Source organism: Microtus oregoni, unplaced genomic scaffold (assembly GCF_018167655.1).
Source record: "Microtus oregoni isolate MIOR12 unplaced genomic scaffold, Mior012 000024F_ref0000369, whole genome shotgun sequence".
Taxonomy (NCBI): Eukaryota; Metazoa; Chordata; class Mammalia; order Rodentia; family Cricetidae; genus Microtus; species Microtus oregoni.
Window position 1 is genome coordinate 1,258,503 of NW_024543083.1, and position 18,903 is coordinate 1,277,405.

An 18,903-nucleotide genomic window follows, 5' to 3' on the forward strand; every position below is an offset into this window, starting at 1 on the left:
CTTAATATTTTATGTTCTCAACCTATAAACTTTTCATATTTTTGTAAGTTTTTTCTTTATTTGGTAACAAGAAAAACTTTATAACTATCTAGTCTTCAATCCCCATCAGAGACCCGAGAAGGATAAAGTATTACCTGAGTAAACAGGAAGTGCAGAGCAAACAACTTCTAAAACTATTGAAATGACAGACAGCTGGTTGCCTGTACAGTCACCCAAGGTTCCGCTACAACATTGGGGCATTTGGCCTACAGGCCTAGAATATCTGACAGACTTTTGTGAGGCAAAAAAATTTTGAAGGACTGTCCTACCTTGTCTTTGTAAAGTTCGGCACTCGCCTTCTTTTGTGTCCTGCTTATCCAGTTCGGACAGAATATTATCATCAGTCAGGATAAGGGCAGTTTATTGCCCAGTGGCTAACTTTGCCACAATAAAAACAAACTATATGCCCAGCATTCTTTTTTAAAGTAAATTGGTGCTGCCAGGAGAAGACATGTCTTACTGTCATGAAAAGTCTTAGATTATTAAAACATCTTAAGTGCTATATTCTGAGGTCTCTGAAGTGTTTGAAGACACTCTGTCTATCTAAAATATATGTTTGACCTTGAAAATATACAGATTGTTAGATAACTGACTACTAACCTGTATTTCTTTATTATCCTCAATAATAAAGGACTAAACCTTTACATTACATTTTTAAATGAGCAGCATAGGTACAATACCTAAACAAAAGTAGAAACATATACAGTATAACAAAATAACCTTAAATTTGTATCAGTATACAAAACTTTATACTAAGCTGGGCAGTGGTGGCGCACACCTTTAATTAATCCCAGCACTCAGGAGGCAGAGGCAGGCAGATATCTGTGAGTTCAAGGCCAGCCTGGTCTATAAGAGCTAGTTCCAGGACAGACTTCAAAGCTACAGAGAAACCCTGTCTCAAAAATAAACCAACAAACATAAAAACCCATACTAATATAAAATATTTTAGACTTGTAGTTGTTTTTATTTTAAAAGTAGATTCAATAACCTACTCTTTATCTTATCATTTTATATCCCTCTTTTTCTTTTCAAAACGAGATCCCTGAATTCAATCTTCTTTGTTTAGTTTCCTTTCTGACTATGACCAATACCAACTTGCAACCAATCCACCTAAACAATGATAAACATCCAAAATCCACCGAACAACATAAAAACCACCCACCCTAGCTCTTGGGAATGTTGACATTGTGTTTTCTCGACTGCTTCCTGTTGTCTTGGTAAGGGCATCTCTAAGGGACCCTGAAAAAACTGAAATAATGGTCAAGTTCTGGGAGAGCTACCTGTATTGTTTGTTGTCTAGTCTCTATATAATGGAAAAGTGTTGGGCTTCTCTGAAGTCCTGGCTGGAGTAGTCTGTGAGGCTTGACCATCTCAGCTAGCAGCTTTGAAGTTGTTCTGAATGCAGAATTATAAGGAAACTACAATAGAGGCACTCTGAGAGGCTGGATCACCTGGGTCACTCTCTTCATTGGTGTCTGTTTTCTTTCTTTTTTTCTGAAAACATGCAAACTTTTGAACGTATATGTATGAATATCACGAGTATGGAATGTGTAGGTAAAGATGATTTTTTTGTTTTGTTTTATGTTTGAGCAGGTAAAAGGTATCTGTTAACTTTAGAAGTTTATTTGAACTGTATAACCAAACCTCTGTCCATGCCCAGTGAAAGGATGACATGTAATAATAAGTCATGAGGACTCTCTTTAGCCAACATATTTGTCATGTCTCATCCAGTCTCAGAGATGTTCCCATAGTAGAGGGACCAGCATAAAACTCACTGGTCCTGTAGTCAAGATTATTAGGAGGTGTCCCCCCAATCATATCTGATCTTCATTAATTTGGGGTGCAAACATGTTTGACTGCAATGAGAGTCCTCCTGGCTGCGTTCTCACCAGTTGCTCACATCAGCTAAAAGCAGTCTCTTACCTCTTCTTAGGACAAAAGTCCCTTCACAGATCCCTACCCTAGACTTCAGTGAAACCTTATTACTTCCTGTCACTTTAGGAGTGGCCTTCAACACAGGAATTTAAAGAGGTTACAGGTAGTCAACATGACCTGGATTTTAACATCTGTGCCCATTTTATCATGAAGAATTTAATCTTTCAAAAAGGCTTCTACCTTTTTTTGCATTAATATTCATATCCTCAATCTTTTATATTAAAATTTTAATGACAAATTTCTAAAAGTATAGAAAATATTTATAATACACAATTTATTTGTTTGCTTATTTTTTTGTTTGGTTTTTGTTTTTTTGGTCTTTTTTTGGTGAGGCACAGTTTCTCTGTGTAGCTTTAGAGCCTATCCTAGAGCTTACTCTGTAGACCAAGGTGGCCTTAAACTCACAGAGATCCACCTGCCTCTGCCCCCGGAGTACTGGGGTTAAAGGCGTTCACTACCACTACCTGGCCAATACACCTTTTTAAAGGATGTTTTCAATAACTAGGAAAAAATGTGTTTCTGTTCTAAGATTGGCATTGGTAGTAAGACTCAAAACTATAAATAACAAGTATAAACAGTTGAAATACTGAATATTGAAGTAATACTGAAAGCAGACTAATTCTAAATGTATTTTCCTTTTGTAACTCTGACTTAATTTTTGTATTGCAGCTACTAATACACTAATACTAATACACTACTCTAAAAACACCAGAGGAAATAAACTGCCTTTATGTGGGGTTTAGTGCCTGCTGGCCATGGGTGATGAGAAGGCTGTAATTAAGGACAGCTGGGGGCCTCTACCTTTGCTGCTGCACTGACCATGTGAATAGGTCCCAGAATAGCACAGACATCAAATCACAACAGAAGGAACCTTGAGGTGGCAGCATATCTCCACTATCCTGGAGGCTTTTTACATCTTCACAGCAGCTCGTGGAAGCGCCCAATTACCTGGCATCCACTTACCATGACTTGCACTGCTGGTGCAAAGGAAGTCGTCCCTCTGTGTCCTCACAGGTCACCAGTAATGACTACTACATGGCTGCTGTAAAGGAAGTCGTCCCTCTGTCCTCGTAGATCACCAGTAATTGCAATTTGAATTTGTCTTTTTAAATTTGTTGTCTGTCTATTGTAAATTATCTAGAGCCTTTTGTGAGATTTATTTTTATTCTTATTTATGTATATATGTGTACCTTATATGTACAGGTACTTGTGGAGGCCAGAAGAGGGAATTGGATCCTCAGGAGCTGGGCCTGGGGATTAATTAAATTAAAGGATATTAATTAATTGATAATTAATTAAAGGAGATTTTGGGCCACCCGATGTGGTGCTAGGGACTGAACTAGGGTCCTGGAAGAGCAACAAGCACTCTTCACTGTACAGCCTTCCTCACCCCCTGTTGCTTAAAATGTTTTCTGTTTAGGTCTGAATACCTAAGATTGCAAACATTAATTGCAAAAGGAAATTGACAGCCAAGGCTATGTCTTGTCAGCACTTGTCTAGCTTGTGTAGCACCATGAGTTCAGTTCCCAGCACCACATGGAAAGGGGGAAAGGTTGAACCTACCCCAACATATCCACTCAACTATGAAGTAAGAGTAGGAAGATATTTATAGGAGCTAGATAGTATGAAGATTTTTCTCCTTAAAACACAAAATACCAAGGTTCAGTCAAACTAGCAAGCCTGGCTTGCCAACTGTTTCTCACTAGACCTGAAGAGCTAGAGCTGTGCCTTGAGAATGCTTAAGCGTATCGTTTTTTTCCTCCCACACACCCTGTAAGAAGATGCTAAAAGCTTTCCATGCACATACTGGACTTCTTTGGCTGATTCTGGACTGAGGTTAAAAAGAGAAACTCAAATTGGTTGCTGGCTAAAGAATCTCCTTGGGATTTCTACAACAGTGATGTTGAGTTCAAATTGAATTAAGTTGGCATTTAGAGCTCTGTTGTCCCAGGGGTTCCCTACTCATTTCTTTTATCTTTATCTTTGTAATACATATAAAATACAGGTTTTATAGTTTCCCTTTAAAAATATTTTTAAAATTACTTTTCTGACATTACTGGGGTTTGAATCTAGGGCCCTCTTCATACTAGGCAAGTGCTCTACCACAAATACAGCCACAGCTCTCTTTTTATTTTGAGATGGGGGTCTAAGTTACTTAGGCTGGCCTTGAACTTGCAATCTTCCTGCCTCTCAAATAGCTGGGATTGCAGGCTTTGTAGCCCCAGGACTGACTTTTAATTTAAGGCAGTTGAAATGTAGAATAGTTGTTATATAAAGTATCTCATAAGGTCTGTAACTTTGAATTCAGATATTTGTATGTCTTCCTGTCGACGAGTCTGTTATTTTGGAAGAACATCTTCTTTGAGGCTATAAACTACCAGTTAGTCCTCTATCTTCCTTGATGGAATCCATCTAGAATCTTCAGACTCAGGTCACCCCACTTAATTTCTTCATGGAATCTGTCTAGAATTCACAAAATCTTAGGAATAGGCTTCAAGTGACAGCTGACCTAGCCACACACTTTGTAAAAAGAGTTCAGAAACTTCAAGGATACTGATTCTCATAATAATAGCCTCTCGGTGCAGAGCTGAAACCTTTTCAGGGAATAATGTCAACAGGTCGTGCTTAAGTGAATTTTGTTGTTTTAGTTTTGTTTTTTTTTCTTTCACTTTTCATTTTTTTTATTAAAAATTTCCGCCTCCTACCCGCCTCCCTTTTCCCTCCCCCTCTCTCCACTCCCCTCCCCCTCCCTGTCCAGTCCACAGAGCAGTCAGGGTTCCCTGCCCTGTGGCCAGTCCAAGGTCCTCCCCGCTCCATCTAGGTCTAGGAAGGTGAGCATCCAAACAGGCTAGGCTCCCACAAAGCCAGTACATGCAGTAGGATCAAAACCCAGTGCCATTGTCCTTGGCTTCTCAGCAGCCCTCATTGTCCACCATGTTCGGAGAGTCCGGTTTTATCCCGTGCTTTTTCAGTCCCAGTCCAGCTGGCCTTGGTGAGCTCCCGTTAGATCAGCCCCACTGTCTCCGTGGGTGGGTTCCCCCCTCGTGGTCTTGACTTCCTTGCTCATGTTCTCCCTCCTTCTGCTCCTCATTCAAGATAGTTTCTCTATATAGCCCTGGCTGGCCTGGAACTCACAGAGATCCACCTGCCTCTGCCTCCAGAGTGCTGGCATTAAAGGCATGTGCTTCCACCACCTGGCTATGAGGGTTTTTTTTTTTTTTTTGGTTTTTTTATTTAGAGGTCTTCCTGGCTGAAAACTCAGTTTGATTCCAGATTTAGCACCTATTTGGGGTATCTGAGAAGAGATACTGACCAAGAGTAGCTAGGAAGCTGTTCTGCAAGTAGTTGAAGAGGGCTTACTTGAAGAAGGCAAGTGCCCATCTTTCTGGGGATTCAGCAGCAGTGTGGGAAGAAAGCAGAATAAAACTTGCTGTCTACGTTCATTTCTTTCTTCCTGGGGCTGTACCTCTAGGCAGCTTTTATTATAAAGAAGCCCAACATTTCTGGGCTGCTCATTCTAATGGTATGGGCTCACTATTGGAGTATGTATTTCTTTGTTACAATCTGAGGAGTGCTGGCATGCTTAGAACCAATGGCTCCTTGCCACAGATACTTTCTTCTCGGCCACACCAGTCTGTTTCTGAAGATCAGTCTGTGAGTCTGAGCTTTTAGTCAATGGAAAATAAGGAATGCAGAATGAGAATGATGTCACCCTTCCTGGATTTGGTCTGCCTCTCTCTGTTATCTCCCTGCTCCCCAGCTTCTTCATCTGCTCTAAGGTGGTAATAGTAGTTTCAAACCCAGGCACTTACTCTGTTAGTCAGTTGATACACACACACTGTGTAAAAAGAGTTCAGAAACTTCAAGGATGCTGATCCTCATAATTATACTACTTAAAAGCCAGGGCTCAGAAACAAGATGCACTTATTTCTAGGGATGATGCCCATATTGATTTTCTGTCTTTTCATTTGTTTGGATTCTCATCTAAGTATCCGTGTCTCAAAGAGCTTAAAGCGTTCCATCATAGCAGATTAATCATGTCTCTGTTGATAATAATGTAATAAAGCTCCGATTTTGTTTATTGTGTTTACCTAGGAGTTTTGACTTAATAGCTGGTGTAGTATTGTATTTGTATCAGGGAAACACAAATCTATTTTAACCAAATAATAGGTCCAAATGAGATAGACTTTGATAAAATAGAGCAAGAATTGAAATACTCAAATACTCATTTATAGGCAGTGAATAAATAATCATGGTACAGCCACACAATAGAAATACTGTATAGCCATTACAAAGAATAAGACAGACTTTTCTATGATAACATTAGAAAGAAAAAAGTCAAATCGCAGAAGGCTATAATGCGGTCCTATTGGTGTGACAGAAGCAGCAACTAGACGGACTCTAGGAAGAGCAAACACACCATCATGTTCACAGGAAAGCTCCAAGAACCCTTGAGCAGCTGTACCTGTGACTCCTCTGGGAAAGGGGCGTGCTGACCTGCAGAGGAGCACAAACATGGTTTCCTCACTGCTTGCATTTTTGGAGAGATTATGTTAATCTGTACATTTAAAGCGGTTCTACCCTGAAGAGAATGATTCATATAAAGAAACTGATAATTTGAGACCAGTTAAAATTGAGAAAATACTTAATATTTTCACATTAGAAGCCATACTTAAAGAAAGGCATGGCTTTTATAGATCAAAAAAGTTGAATTTTTAGGCTTTGTGTTTGTTTATATTTATATGCAGCTTCTCTAAGACAGAGTTTAAAAGTAAGACAGTATCTAGACTCATAGAGTGATAGAAATATGGTTGCAAAACTGAGGACACACTTAACAGTCTTGCCACTAACAGAAATACTTAGCCTTACTCTGTTCCCTGCTGGGGTACTTGTGTAGTAATAGGGGAGAGGTGCTGGTTGTCTGTAAACTGTGTAGTAATGGGGAGAAAAGTTAGATGTTCATTTGAAGGAAGAAAGTGAAGTCCTAGTTTATAAGCAACATAGGTGTAACCACAAGCTAGTTACTTTGGGAAGGAGACAGACTAAAGGCATTTTCTTCAGTGGGACACTATTTTAACAACAGCAAAAATCAGGGTGTAGCACAAATTCTAATTGGTCTTAATAATAAAAACATGGAAACAGATATTAGGAGATGAAAGGTGAAATATCAGAGAAGCAGTGTGGCCACCCAGTAGAGAGTTCTTACCTCCACCAGTGCTCAGACCAAAGGGGTGATCCTGTCTCTACAAATCCTCAGACTAAATGCTATCTCTACAAAACCTCAAACTACATCTGAGCTCCTGTCTCCTCCTACCTTATATTCCTCTCTCCCCTTGTTTTGTCTAAAATAAGGATCACCCCTTCAGTCTGAGGATTCAGTAGAGGTCAAAGGTCTCTCTAGTGGCTGGCTACACTGCTTCTCTGATCTCTCAGCTTTCAGCCCCTCATAGCTGACTCTGGGTTTTTATTATTAAGACCAATTGGAATTCGTATTTCATCAGGGTGCATGAAAACTGTTTTGAATTTGAGAAATTTACAAGATACAGTAACCAATTATATTAACCTTGATTGTTGCAGTTTTATAGGAACATCCATAAAAGCGGGATATTGACATCAACATTGGATTATGAGATCTATTTTGTTGGGTTTGATAGTAACTTGGAAGTCTGAAAGAATTTGCTTTTAGAATACTTTTGGAGGTAGGGAAGAGATGTAGTCAAGAGAGATGACAGAAGTTCATGGAACAATGTCATATTAACTAGTGACTATTAAAATATGGGAAATTAATGCACTGGTGTTTAATAATTTCTCTAAACTTGTTTTTAGTGAAGAAGTTTCGTATTTGTATGTTGAAAAATTATGAAACTATTTTACAGAATCATTTTGTAGTTGAAACTGTAGAGCAAGAATCTGGAGGAAGAACTTAAATAGCGTCCTATATTGTGAAGTATATGGAGCTAAGAGAGGCCGTGCCTGGAAGAAATAAGGCAGTCGATGACAAAATGGGTAGCCTTCATTGTCTTGAACTAACTCTTCGTAGTAGTCTTCTAATGTACTAAAGTACTAGGTCTTCCTGGGAATGCACATGCATGTAAGGATGCACACGTGTGTATACACGCGCACGCACACATACACAAACAAACTCTTTCTGACTTTGGTAACTCTTAACACTAAGAAATTTGACCAGTATTAAATCTGCCTGGAGTCCTGACAACAGTGAGTTTCCTGGAGCCAGGAAATGTCCTGGACAGACCAAAACAAGTTGGTCACCATTGCTTGAGAAATTACAGGGGATTTATATCAGCCACAATGAATTTTCATCTTAAAGAAAATAAAAGCCCTGTATATGCATTATGAATTAGACGACTCTCTGGTGACTTACACCAGAGCTTCATAGTTATGGCTTCAGTCTTCCCTGGAAAATACATCGAATACCACACTGCCCATGGTTAAATGTCAGGGTCATGACCATCTTAGTTTGAGTTCCTGTTGCTATAACATAGCCTGACAAATGCAACATAATAGGTGAGGAAGGGGTTCATTTAGCTCACAATTCCAGGGTACAGTCCATCATTGTGAAGTCGGGGTGGTGGGAATTTGAAACAGCAGCTGGTCACATCTACTCTGCAGACGGAATGCATGCATGCCTGTGCTCAGCTCATTCTCCTTGCACCAGTCCAGATGTCAACTGATGAAAATGATGCTATCCACATTCAAAGCATATCATAAAATGACACTGTAACATGCAGGAGCTTTATAAATTCAATAACCTTAGCCCCCAGTTCTGTCCATTGCCACTTTGGCTCTGCTTCCTTCTCTAATGGTTCTTTCCAAACTGGACACGGGCATTTTTTCACTGTCTTCCTGAGTCAAGGTACCAGTGTTAGCAATTTGTAAAAACTTTTGAAATTCCTTAACTCTATTTTTTCACAGTTTATATCAGGCATCCTCTTATTTTTTTAACCTGATCAATTACAGAGCCTCCTCATTTATCTGAGCTTCATAACTGTTTCAACTATTTGTAAACTAAGCATATTACCACTTTCAAAATATAATTTTACTCAAAGAATTTTTTTAAAAATCTGAGAAGTCAGCCTGGTCTACAGAGCTAGTTCCAGGACAAGCTCCAAAGCCACAGAGAAACCCTGTCTCGAAAAAAACCAAAAAAAAAAAAAAAAAATCTGAGAAGTAGGAAGCTGATTTTTCTTACATTTTGACTGTTTGCATAAACATTTAAAATAAGTGTATATATTGTTATTTAGAAATGTGTTCATTTTTGGAAATGGGAAGTATTGAGTCAACTAGGAGCAAATAAAGTTGAGTAAAGAGCATTATAAAAAAGGAAAATCGAGCCGGTTGTGGTGGCGCTCGCCGGTAGGATTTGCTGAAGGAGGCAGAGGCAGTAGGCTCACTAGTTCGAGGCCAGATTGTGCCTCCTTAGGCCACGCCCTTGAGCTGAGCTCTGACCACACCCTCTCCCCTTCCCAGTGAAGCCCCTCCACCCAGCCTGACTTATAAACCCGTATAGTTTTCTGTTATTTTTTTTAATATGAAATAAAGCCTTTTGATTTATACTGGAAAAAAAAGCAAAAAAGGAAAATTGTTTTTGCTCATAGTCAATTAAATTACCACCTTTTCCACAAAATATTAAATGTCAGGTTTGCCAAATAACAGCTTGCTAGCTTACTGAGCAATCTTCCATAGTAGGACTGTCTCTGGAGGAAGCTTCCCGATTCAGAAGCCGTGTATAGTGGGCAGCCAATGGAACAGTGGAGTTTTGCCTTACTGCTAGAAGTCATAAGGAATGGTGAAGTGTGCTGTCTTTTTGGATTCCACTAGAGTGTCTTCAAATAGCTCTTCATGGATGCTGCTCAGTCTTTTCCATCAAAGTTTGAAAGTCAGGTCTTTATGTGTCCAGTTATTGGGACTGACTTTAAATTAGCATAACAAGAATGGTTCATGCTGGAAAGGAAGGAAGGAAGGAAGGAAGGAAGGAAGGAAGGAAGGAAGGAACACAGGACTTGCAGGAGAGCTTGATTATTGAAGCCCTTGAGGCACAGTAGGGACATGGATGAGGTTGTTAGCCTCATGCTGCTATAAACTGATCTGAGGGATGTTTAAAGAAACATCTTGTAACTCTTGTGACTGGAAGATCCAGATGGCATGTTGCCAGCGTCTGGCAAGGACCCCTTGCTTCATCATGGCAGGAATGAGTGAGTGAATGTGTGACAGAGAAGTGAAGCAGACCAGGAGGAGAGGGCAAGGTCACACAGGGAGAGAACAAGAGAGCAAGCCAAAGCAGGACTTGCTTCGCAAAAGTTCCTTTTTGTGAAATCAGCCCAGTGCCTCCAGAGCCCTAACTCACTTCCTGGAGAAAAGCAGTACCCTCGCTTGAAGGCCCTAGCACCTGGATACACTTACGAGTGACATGAGTTTTGATGTGGACAGACCAGAATAAAGCCATTGCAGATAACACTGGAAAGGGAATTATAAACCGAGTGGGGACCAAGGCCATCTTGAAACCAAAACCTGAAGAGATGACGAGCTCTTCTTTCTCCTTTCCAGTCTACTCCTTTACACCTGGCAGCAGGCTACAACAGAGTTCGGATAGTTCAGCTGCTTCTCCAGCATGGTGCTGATGTTCATGCAAAAGACAAAGGGTAGGTGCAGCCATTTGTTGCCTTTTAAGGATTTCATGGATGGATGATTATGCTGTTTTCATCTTTTGATAGTCTGAAGGTTTTAACTCATTATGAATGTTCAGCTGGGGTTGGAAAGAGAAAGCTCAGTAGTTAAGAGCACTGGCTAGGTTTCATTCCTAGCACACACAGGGTTGCTCACACCTATGTCTAACTCCCGTTCCACAGGATTCAGTGCCCTCTTTTAGCATCTGTGGACACCCGGTACATAAACATGCAAATACCATACACATAGAATAATAATAAATTGAAAAATAATGTTCTTTGACTTGATGTCAGATGTTATTTTATGTATATACTATAGACTTCCCACAACCGTTTGTTACACCAATTTAATTTTATTGCAATTTTATTTAAAATTATTTTTCACAATTATAGTCAGTTTTATCTCTTAAACTGCATTTCAGAACAATTTAAAAGTACTGAAAATTGTGATTATCTAGCATAGTAGCTATTAAGAGAATTTCCTCTTATTAATAAACTGTACTAATGAGTAATTTTTTTTAAGCTGGATTTTCCTTTGATCCACTTAAACTAATTCAATCTGGATGCTCTTGATAAACATTGGTACAGGAAGTAATGTTGACTGAGGTTTCTGTCCTGCCCGGTTCCCGCAGTCGTTAAGTCCCAAAGAAATCACACAGAGGTCTACATTAATTATAAACTGATTGGCCTAGTAAAGTAATGGCTAGGAACAAAGTGTCATTTTTTATGAATTGATAAATATTGGAAGATTACCGGTTTCCTTCTAGTTTCAAACAACCTATGAACATTTGCTTTCTGTCCTATATGAAAAGCTAACATTTCTCATTATCTGGCCTTAAGATGCCAAGGATAATTGACTCTACCCAGGTGAGGCAGATGATGTTAAACTTCTGTGATTGACAACATAAAGAACAAATGCCCTAGAGAGAGACTTCTTTCATTCAGCTCACATTCATGTCAGGAAGCATAGAAATGAACTCAGTACTTGAGACAGTTACAAGGAGGAGAATCCATCCATTTCAGGTCAGCCCCTTCCCATGCTGTCTTTTTCTTGCTTGTCAAGTTTATGCCTCCTGTGAATCATGTGTCCTGAAAGAGTGGGGCACAAGTGCCCAGTGCCCCTGTAAACCTGTTTCCTCGTGCATATCTAAAAACAGATGGGTGTACAATAGGCAGCCATTGAGAAGCACACACCAGAAAAGAGTGGCTTCTAAACTCAATCAGAAAGGGCAATCTGATAGGGAAGCTTTAATAATTTGGATATTTCTTATTCTGAAAAGTATCACGACAGTGGACTAAAGTAGGACTATTAGTTCCCTGCCAGTAACCATGCCTGTTACATACTGATACTTGTTTATTAGTGCCTTAGTCTTTCCTTTAATTCTTCTGATTGGGAGTTTTCGTTATTTTTATGAATTGTGCATAAAGACCACAGATAGATAATAAAGGTGTGATATAAGCTGTGCTTTGAGTTCTTTCCATAAATTCTTAAAATGCTTTTTAAAAATAGTTTATTAGATTTGTTTTAGCAGTTCACAATCGGATGATTGTTTGGAATTTTAGTGTTTCAATTTCCTCTTTTCATCTAGCGGACTTGTACCTCTTCACAATGCATGCTCGTATGGACACTATGAGGTCACAGAGCTGCTCCTGAAGGTAAGAAAGATCCAAAGATTGAACAGTATTGGCCTGCCTCTTGTTTTTATAGGTTGTTTATACTTTGTGGATTTTTTTAAACAAGTATTATTCTTAGGACAATAAGATAAAATATAAAAAATATTTCCATTGCTTAGAAACTTAGAAAATTCAACTTAAACTTTTTTAAAAGCTGTACTTAAAACTCTTACATTCCAAAAGTTATAGCTGAAATTTTCAGTGAAATTCATTTTCTGAGTTTGCTTCCCTCATATAAATGGTTACTAATGTCGGGCTTTTCCTAATTCAGCATGGAGCCTGTGTTAATGCTATGGATCTGTGGCAGTTCACTCCACTACATGAAGCTGCTTCCAAGAACCGTGTAGAAGTCTGTTCTTTGTTACTTAGCCATGGTGCAGATCCTACCTTGGTCAACTGCCATGGCAAAAGTGCTATTGATATGGCTCCAACTCCTGAGCTCCGGGAAAGACTGACTTGTAAGTGTTTGTGTCCTAAGCCTAATCTTGCTAGCATAAGTGAGACTGTCTTAGTTCTGCTTCATTACCAGGCTGTGTTTTAACCAATGTCCTCCCCTTCTTACATGTGGACTAGTTCATCATATTCATTTCTTATCATATGCTTTGCTTCATGTATTCCACAAGAGCATTAATACATACACGTATGTTACACATACTTATAAACATATGAACAACACACATATATATACTCCATACATACATGTTTGCAGACATGTTTTTTTAAGCCCAATTCTAATTAATTTGTCAAGGTTCCTGGTTTGGTTTGGTTTGCTTTGCTTTGGTTTGGTTTGGTTTGATTTGGTTTGGTTTTGCTTTGGGTTTTTTGGGATTGTGTTTTCTGTTTGTTAATTTACTTTCTTTAGTTTATGTGATGGCTCATATTTATCCTTATGTCATCATTGTCCTTTTCTTCTGCTCTCAACCCTTTTACAAATTAGGAGTCTTATTAGAAGTGTAGACAGTCTGCTTTATTAGGTTGTCTTATTCTATTGTAGACCTTAACATTTACGTAAATTTGTATGCTTTTTACAGGGAGCAGTTTCTTAGCTGTTTGAAACCTTCTCAATAACAGTTCTTATTAAATAAGATTCTACCGGGATCTACTGAATGCTTTGTAGTTGGCATTCAGATTACAGAATTTAAAGAAAATTATACAGGAGGCTGGAGAGGTGGCTCAGTGGTTAAGAGTGCTTGCAGTGCATTCATGAGGAACTGAATGTTGGTCCTCCTCACATGACAAGCCAGTCACATTTCACATGTGCCTGTAATCCCCAGCTGTAAGGGAAAGAGACAGGACTATCTCCAGCTTTCTGACTGCCAGCCTAGGCATGGGGAGGGCTACCGTGAGCTCTAGCTCTGGGTTCATGGAAGAACCCCTTCCTCAGAGGATTAGGACACCTTCACCTGGCCTCCATACATACTTAGGTATACATACACCACACACACAGCCCAAAGAAGAAATTATACAGGAAAAAAATAATGCTTACACTATGCCATTATTATTCATAACAACCACATTATTCTGCATACTTATCCCCTTTCTTGATTTTATTTATTCTTTTTGGAAAACCAAATAAATGAGGTAGTTTGAATTTTATTCTTGAGATATATTTAGAAAGGCAAACTTCTAGACATTTTATAAAGATGAAAAATAACAGGTTTCCATGTTAGTGTTAGTAGTAGATTTAGCATCTTTTAAACTGTATATCTTTGATGTTCTCAAAGCAAACACCTGAACTGGGCAGGGTGGAAGGTCCAGGCGTTCAGAGTGTTTCCTACTCATGCAGAGGACCCAGATTTGGTTCTCAGCACCCATGTGGGACTGTTCACAACTGTGGAGTGGCCTCACAATCACTAGGACTTCAGCTCCAGGGGATCCAATATCTCTGGTCCCCATGAGCATCCCATACATGGACGCAAACACACATAATCAAAAATAATAAAAATAAAACTTTAAAATTAAAATCTTTTTGTTGTTTTTTGTTATTGTTTTTTTCAAGACAGGGTTTCTCTGTAGCTTTGGAGCCTGTCCTGGAACTAGCTCTTGTAGAGCAGGCTGGCCTCAAACTCACAGAGATCCTCCTGCCTCTGCCTCCCGAGTGCTGGGATTAAAGGCGTGTGCCACCACTGCCTGACAAAAAATTCTTTTTTAGCCTTTTGCATTTAAAATTTTAGAATTACATAGTTGGTAGACATTCTACTTCCTGGGTTATTGCTTTTTAATCATAACTATTCCTCAATAAAATATTTTAAATTTCAAAACCAATATGTTCAGAGATCTTATGATTTTTCTAAGAGCAAAGATAAGGACTATTTTGTGTAGGAAATAGCATGCCTTTACTTGTATTACTGTGCCACAACTCTTGCTTTCCTTAGTACTCCAGTGTTAATATTTACATTTTCCATAAATTTGCTATTTTCTTTTGCACCACAATTTCTCACTATATGATAGGAAAATGCCAAACTGCCTTTTTCATGTTGGTGTTTGTAGAATGCTTTTCATTAAAGACAGTGTCACTTGCCTTCAGCTTCAGTTTCTCCACTGCTTATTCTAGCAAAGCTCTACAGTTTGCTTGCTCCCATTTCTGAATGCATCTGCTCCTTTGTAGTTGCCAGGATCCTGCCCTTTACACACCTACCTGTGATTCCCTAACTTTATTAGCCCCTACTTATAGTATTGAAATCACAACATCTAATTTTGCTATTGATATTTGCTGGTTTACTTTATCGTCTCAGTTATATTACCTTGTGTTTTGTTCCAAAAATTTTAAAGTCTCATATTGAGAAATTTACAAATGTTAAAGAACCATGAATAGGGCTGCAAGATGATTCAGCCAGTAAGAGTACTTACCACATAAACCTGATGATGTGTGTTTGATTCCTCAGAACAGACTTTGGACAAAGAAAATCAACTCCTAAAAGTTGTCCTTTGATTGCTATACATATCCTGTGGCGTGCATGAGCACAAACACACACTTTTTCAAAAAAGAAATGTTAAATAAAAGGTCGTCTAGAAAATGGTTTATTATCTGAACTAACCACAACTTATTAATAACAACTAATATTTATTGAGAGCCTACTATGTGCCAAACTTTGCTACATGATAAGACAGTGAAGGATAAACATAGCAGGGGTTCTAGGCTGACCACAACTGCTGTGACCCTAAATGAAAGCATTCAGGGAAGGCAAATATATTGGAAGACGTGTCCAAAGCATCTAAACCGAGGCCTTCAAGAGTGACTGGTGGTCCATAAGGCATGTGGTGTATTTGAACAGGTGTCTGTGTACATTCCTCTGTCTTTAGAGAGGGAAATGTGGTGGGGCCCTCACAGGAAAGAAGAAACAGCACAGTATCATGCAGACGCATAGGTTCAGACGTTAGAACAGCTGAAGTGGTTGTGTATTGGTGCCAGACTTCATTCACAGAATGATTTTCAGCTTTGTTAATAAAATAAAACCAAATTTGTAAAATAGAAAATAAAAATCTAAAATTATTCTTATGTAGTTATTGTTCTTTGAAAAATTTCTAATTCTGGCAGGTCTCAAACATTTCAATTCTCTGTCAAGACATAAGTACTGTTAATATTTTGACTATTTCTCTAAATACCATTTTCTGTTCTGTGACTTGCATTTTATTCTGATGGCAGCAAGAGTAGCAAGAACAATATGGTGTAAGAAGTAGGCCCCCGGGGTGGGATGGGGGTAAGGGGAGATGGGGAGAGAAACCTTTTTTTTCTTTTTCTCAATAAAAAATTAAAAAAAAAAAGGAAGTAGGCCCCTCCTGTCTTCCTTGACAGACTATAAGGGTCTGTGTTATGTGGGAGAGCTGCAGAGCACACCAGTGTGTATGCACTAGTGATTCAGCTGCTGAAGTGCATGCTTTAGTGTGTGACTCCCCATCAGCTCTGAGAGTATAAAAGGCTCCTTTCGGAGTATTTAGAGTTCAAAACTTTTCCTTTACCTGTACTGCATTCCTTATATTTTTATGATTTTATACCGCTATTTTAAGTAAAATCGAGATGAATGCAAAGTTAATTATTTCCCCACTTACAATTTTGAGGGGTTTTGTTTGTTTTTTGTATTTGTGTGTGTACTGGCCTTTTGAGACATTCTCACACAACTGGTCTCAAACGCTTTGCAGGCCAGTCTAGCCTTGAATTTGTAATCTTCATGCCTCAGCCTTCCAAGTGCAAACCTACAGGATTGCAAATTATAATTTCCAGCATTGATTATAACTTATAAAATTGTCATTTTTATTTAATAGCCATTTTTATTTAATAACTGTTATTTCATTGGCAGATGAGTTTAAAGGCCATTCTTTACTGCAAGCAGCCAGAGAAGCAGACCTGGCGAAAGTTAAGAAAACACTTGCTTTGGAAATCATCAATTTCAAGCAGCCACAGTCTCATGAAACAGCACTGGTAAGATGGCACTACCCATAGGTCCCTAGGTCAGTAACGGTGGTGCAGCATTAAATAATGCTTTTCATTTCGAAAACCTGAAAGTGGCTTGCTCTCTGAAATGCCAGCAATTTGCATTTTAATGTTGGTTGCACTGATTTTTGACTTTGGTTCGGTCATGATTCTTTGTGAGTGAGGGACTAGATATTTGCTCAGCCATGAATAGACTTGTTTTATCTCTTGTGTTCACACAAGCTTATTGTGACAAATTACTTTTGTACTCGGTGCTTTCATTATAATGCAAAGTGTGATCTGATAGAATCTTCTCTTTAGAAGTATGCTTACTAGATAAATATTAAATCTGTTTTCTCTAGAATTAATAGGGTTTCATAGATATATGCGTTTTCCTTTGGTGTAATTGCATTCAAATAACAGAGTATGTTCATATAAGGAAATGTTCCATCTGATCTCTCTGTTCCTGACTGTATAAATTACCTTTGAAACTATCCTTTTTTTTCCTCCTCCTACTCTTTCAGAAAGATACACTTATTTTTGTGTTATTAAACACATTAAGGCACAGGCGTTAGTCTGGTTAGTGTCGGCCCCCAGCTTCAGATATAGCATAGACTGGTGAATATGCTTCATTTAACTTCCTTAAACCTGTGTGGCTCAGAAAGACCATTTAGTCCATTTTGCTGAAAACCATTAAAAGATTAGCCAAACTGAAATGGGCCAACTTAAATTGAAAACCATCAAACCCAGTTCAAATAACTTCAGTCTACAGATGCTAGGCCAGGACACCAAGAGCCACAGAGTATAATCCCCAGCACCATGAGGGGCTTGTCCTGCTGTTCTAGGGTAGTCACTCTACTCAACTGTGAGTGGTTTTAGTTTTTAAAATGTTAATACAGTCATCAATGTAAAATGGAGCAAAATAAAAAGGTTATATAGTTACGAGGATAAAATGTGAAGTTTCTGAGAGTATTGTTTCCTTTAAATTGCTTTAAGGTCACATGTTTTCACCAATGACTGAGCAGATCAGCTTATCCTCCTGTTGGAGTAATGAAGAAACACTGACTTCTGTGGCTGATAGACCAGGGAAGGCCCGAGTCATTTGTATAGATTTCCACAGCTCTGAAAAAGTGTTGTTCTAACGCTTTCAATACAATATATGCTTAGTAGTATTGTCTGAAGAAAAAGAAATGAAGTATCTTTAATGCTTAATTGAGAATATAATTTTACTTAGTTTGCGCTCCCAATATGTTTAAAGGGAATATTGACCATCTCCATAGAGTAAAATGCATCATTATGTCATGATGTATTTTGAGATTACAATGTTGCAAATAGCTCCCAGCTGCAATTTCATTCAGGAATTCATGTTTAAATGGAAGTTTGCTCTTCTTAAGCTGAATTTTGTTTGTGTTACAGCACTGTGCTGTGGCCTCCTTGCATCCCAAAAGAAAGCAAGTGGCAGAACTGCTACTTAGGAAAGGAGCCAATGTCAACGAAAAGAACAAGGAGTAAGTATAGTTACAAAAGAGCAGACCAACGTTTTCCTTCTCTTTCACTGGACGATTTCATATATGTGTGTAATGTAATTTGGTCCTTTTCAGCCCCACCATTGCCCACTCCACACCTTCCCACTCTGAACCCCTTCTACCCAACAAGTCCCTTCCTAGATTCATGTCTCATTTTTGTCCTGTTTGTTTGGGTTTTGATTTTCTCTGACTAAGTTTAATTAGGGTTGCTTGAATGAGCATAGGCAACTTAGCAGTGGCTACACCACTAAAGAAAATGACTCCCCTCTGTCAGCAACCATTAGCTATTGATTGTTGTTACAGAAAAAGTTACAAAATTCTCTTTGCGGGGCTGGAGAGGTGGCTCAGTGGTTAAGAGCACTGGCTGCTCTTCCAGAGGTCCTGAGTTCAATTCCCAGCAACCACATGGAGGCTCACAACCATCTGCAATGAGATCTGGCGCCCTCTTCTGGCGTGCGGGCATACATGGAGGCAGAATGTTGTATACATAATAAATAAATGAAATCTTAAAAAAAAAAACAAAAAAATTGTCTTTGCTTTTTCTCCTTTCCATAGTTTCATGACCCCTTTGCATGTCGCAGCTGAAAGAGCTCATAATGACGTCATGGAAGTTCTGCATAAGCACGGAGCAAAG

General features: G+C 38.8%; 1 protein-coding gene across 1 annotated transcript in view; it reads left to right on the top strand.

Annotated features, from left to right (window-relative positions):
• The window catches only part of Tnks (tankyrase), a 157,969-nt gene that overhangs the window by 88,692 nt on the left and 50,374 nt on the right, over positions 1 to 18,903 (top strand). Inside the window, exons 6-11 of the mRNA XM_041673586.1 lie at positions 10,540 to 10,634; positions 12,248 to 12,314; positions 12,604 to 12,790; positions 16,631 to 16,752; positions 18,160 to 18,251; positions 18,825 to 18,903. Coding sequence (XP_041529520.1) covers positions 10,540 to 10,634; positions 12,248 to 12,314; positions 12,604 to 12,790; positions 16,631 to 16,752; positions 18,160 to 18,251; positions 18,825 to 18,903 — 642 coding nt within the window. The remainder of the gene's footprint in view (positions 1 to 10,539; positions 10,635 to 12,247; positions 12,315 to 12,603; positions 12,791 to 16,630; positions 16,753 to 18,159; positions 18,252 to 18,824) is intronic.